The sequence below is a fragment of the Monoraphidium neglectum genome, assembly GCF_000611645.1.
Source record: "Monoraphidium neglectum strain SAG 48.87 unplaced genomic scaffold scaffold00562, whole genome shotgun sequence".
NCBI lineage: Eukaryota > Viridiplantae > Chlorophyta > Chlorophyceae > Sphaeropleales > Selenastraceae > Monoraphidium > Monoraphidium neglectum.
In genome coordinates, this window is record NW_014013066.1 from 1 (window position 1) to 2,501 (window position 2,501).

At 66.1% G+C, this 2,501-nt stretch overlaps 2 protein-coding genes across 2 annotated transcripts in view; one reads left to right on the plus strand and one right to left on the minus strand.

Annotated features, from left to right (window-relative positions):
• Positions 1 to 187: 187 nt before the first annotated feature.
• On the minus strand, positions 188 to 1,013 carry MNEG_4155 (hypothetical protein; the record flags this gene model as incomplete). The annotated part of the gene is made up of 2 exons (XM_014047363.1): positions 188 to 625; positions 834 to 1,013. 2 exons carry the CDS (start codon positions 1,011 to 1,013, stop codon positions 188 to 190), a joined length of 618 nt encoding a protein of 205 aa, XP_013902817.1.
• Positions 1,014 to 1,322: 309 nt separating this feature from the next.
• MNEG_4156 (arginine-tRNA-protein transferase) overlaps positions 1,323 to 2,501 on the plus strand; it is a gene marked incomplete at both ends in the record, with an annotated part of 4,991 nt that continues 3,812 nt past the window's right edge. Inside the window, 5 exons of the mRNA XM_014047364.1 lie at positions 1,323 to 1,425; positions 1,587 to 1,625; positions 1,749 to 1,801; positions 2,049 to 2,163; positions 2,335 to 2,437. Of these exons, the coding sequence (XP_013902818.1) occupies positions 1,323 to 1,425; positions 1,587 to 1,625; positions 1,749 to 1,801; positions 2,049 to 2,163; positions 2,335 to 2,437 (413 nt within the window). The remainder of the gene's footprint in view (positions 1,426 to 1,586; positions 1,626 to 1,748; positions 1,802 to 2,048; positions 2,164 to 2,334; positions 2,438 to 2,501) is intronic.

Genomic DNA, 2,501 nt, shown 5'->3' on the forward strand with positions numbered 1-2,501 from the left:
AGGGGGCAGCGGCGCAGGGATGACGAGTCAGGAGGAGTTTTGAGGGCGATTCAAGAGGCGACGGATCGAGAGCCGGAGGAGCTCTCGGTTGCTACGCGGCAGCACCTCTCAACACACAACGTCGGCGGCCTTTGAAGCCACCCTCGCGCTCCCTCTGCCGCCGACCCCATTTCCCGTCTTTTCGACCTCAGGGCGTTCTGTTGCTCACCGAGGGCAGGGAGGGCACGAGCCAGATGCCGTAGGACACGCCCATGCGGCTCTCCGACGAGGCCGTCATCGCGCTGCCCAGGCTGAGCGCCTCGGCCGCCGCGGAGACCGCCCCGCCGGCCAGCTGGCGGCAGGGCAGCTTGTCGACCGAGTAGCCGTAGTAGAGCGCCGGGGGCACGCGCTTGTAGTAGAGGGAGGGGCTGAGGGTGGTGATGGCGCAGGTGGCGGCCTGGGCGTCGGTCGCGGGGGCGGTCAGCGACGCCCACAGGTTGAGGGCGGGGCCGGAGAGGTGCTTCTGGGTGTCGGAGTTGGCCTCGCAGGGGAAGGCGAGCTGGAGGGCGCCGCCGGCGGCGGGGGCGGCGCAGCGGCCGGGCCCGGCATCAGAGGAGAGCATCCGGCTGGTGACGGTGCAGACGCCCTGGAAAGAGGGCGGGGGGGGTGGGAGGCGCCGGCAGGCGTGTGTTAGGGGGGTCAAGCATAGATGTCGGAGGGAGGGAAGGTGGAGCACGTGGGCATGAGAAGCTGCGGCCTGCAAAGTGTGATGCTCTGGACTGCCGACCCGGAGCTGCTGAAGCACTGCCCAATGCTGGCGCAGCGCCCCGGGCGGGGGCAGACTTCTTACTCACCTCATTGACCTTCAGGACCATGCTGGGCTGGGAGCCGCTCTTGGCTGAGCCGCATGTGTCGAGCTGCATGGCTGCGGCGGGCTGCTTGCTGACGAGCGCAGATGCCTCGCCCTCGCCGTCGGCGAGCATGCGGGCGGCAGAGGTGCCAATCAAAGCAAGGAATAGGGCTGCAAGAGCCATGTTGGCGGTGGAGCGCCTCATTTTCAACCGGGCTATTGGGCGTGGGGGGGTCTCGGGATGTCGGTGATGGCGGACGAGAATTGTGTGGAAGTGTGTGGACTAGGCGCTGTTGGAAGTTGAGAATGAACTATGTAATACACTCTTTATATACTTAGCAGCTCCGTTACATCCGCGGCGGGCTTCAGCAACTGCTGGTGATACAGCAGCTGCGCGCCCCAGGGGCCCCACCACCTGGCCGTCACACCAGCTAGTAGATCAGCGGATGCGTTCGCGCCAGATATTTTTGCCCGGGCATGTCGACTAGCCCTCATGCAGGCTCAGCAGCGAGGGCTCAGTTTGATCCTGGACTATGGCGCGAACGAGGGCGAGTGCGGCTATTGCAAGGGCTTAGGAGGCCATAACAGCAGCCATGGTGAGTCGCTGATCGCAGCACGGGGCAAGGGCAGGCAGCTAGGGGCACTGCTGACGCGTCGCGCGCTGGTGGCGCGTCGCTGCATGCGCTTGCGCCCCTGGTGCGCCATGCCAACCGCTGCCTTTGATGCTGCTGTGCTCCTCCTTCCGCGTGCCTTGCAGGCATGCAGGCCTATCGCCTCACTGTATACGACTACCAAGGTGCGCAGCTGGCCGCCACGCCTGCATGTACAAAAAACGACCACGCATGGTGCTGCAACGCCGTCCTCGCGGCTGTTGGCGCCGCCGTCGTCGTGCAATCCCCACCACCAACAACCCACGCAGATCTTATCGACCAGGGATGGCGGCGGGCGGGCAAATACATGTACAAGGTGCCCGTGAGGCAGCGCCCCCGCTGGGCCAGGGTGCACTCAGGAGCCGCCCTCTCAAGCTTGCCCGCGGCTCCCTAGGGCGGGCTGCCGTGGCGCCAGGGCGGCGCACGTGGCAGCATGTTCAAACTGAGGACTGAGAGGCTGCGGGATTGCCATCAGAGAGCGCAATGGATTGGAATGCGACACGCCCTTTGGTCCCGAGGTGGGACCCTTCCATCAGGATCGTCACATGCATGCCGCCCACCACGCGCAGATGGACAACGCCACCACCTGCTGCCGCCACTACACCATCCGCCTGCCCGTGGCCGAGTTCTCCGCCTCCAAGTCGCAGCGGCGCCTGCTGCGGCGGTGGGAACGCTTCTTGGCTGGTGAGCCTGGGTTGCGGGGTGCAGCATCATCCTGCGCCGCGTTGTCTTGCGCCTTGCTGTCTGCCATCAAAAGTGTGCAGCACTAGCATCCCTGCAAGCCACACAGCGTTACGGAGGTGGATTCTGCAGCGTCAAGGTCAAATCCTGACGCACGGCCCATCATCGTCGCAGGGGAGGACGTGCCGCATGGCGGTGCTGAGGACACGGCCGAGCACACAGCACCAGCAGACAGCGCGGCTGGCGGCGACGGCGGGCTGACGACACCCGTTGCCACGTCCTCGACGGCGCAGGCGGGCGCCATCGCTGCAGCGGCGGCTCGTGAGGCACCGGGCGAGCAC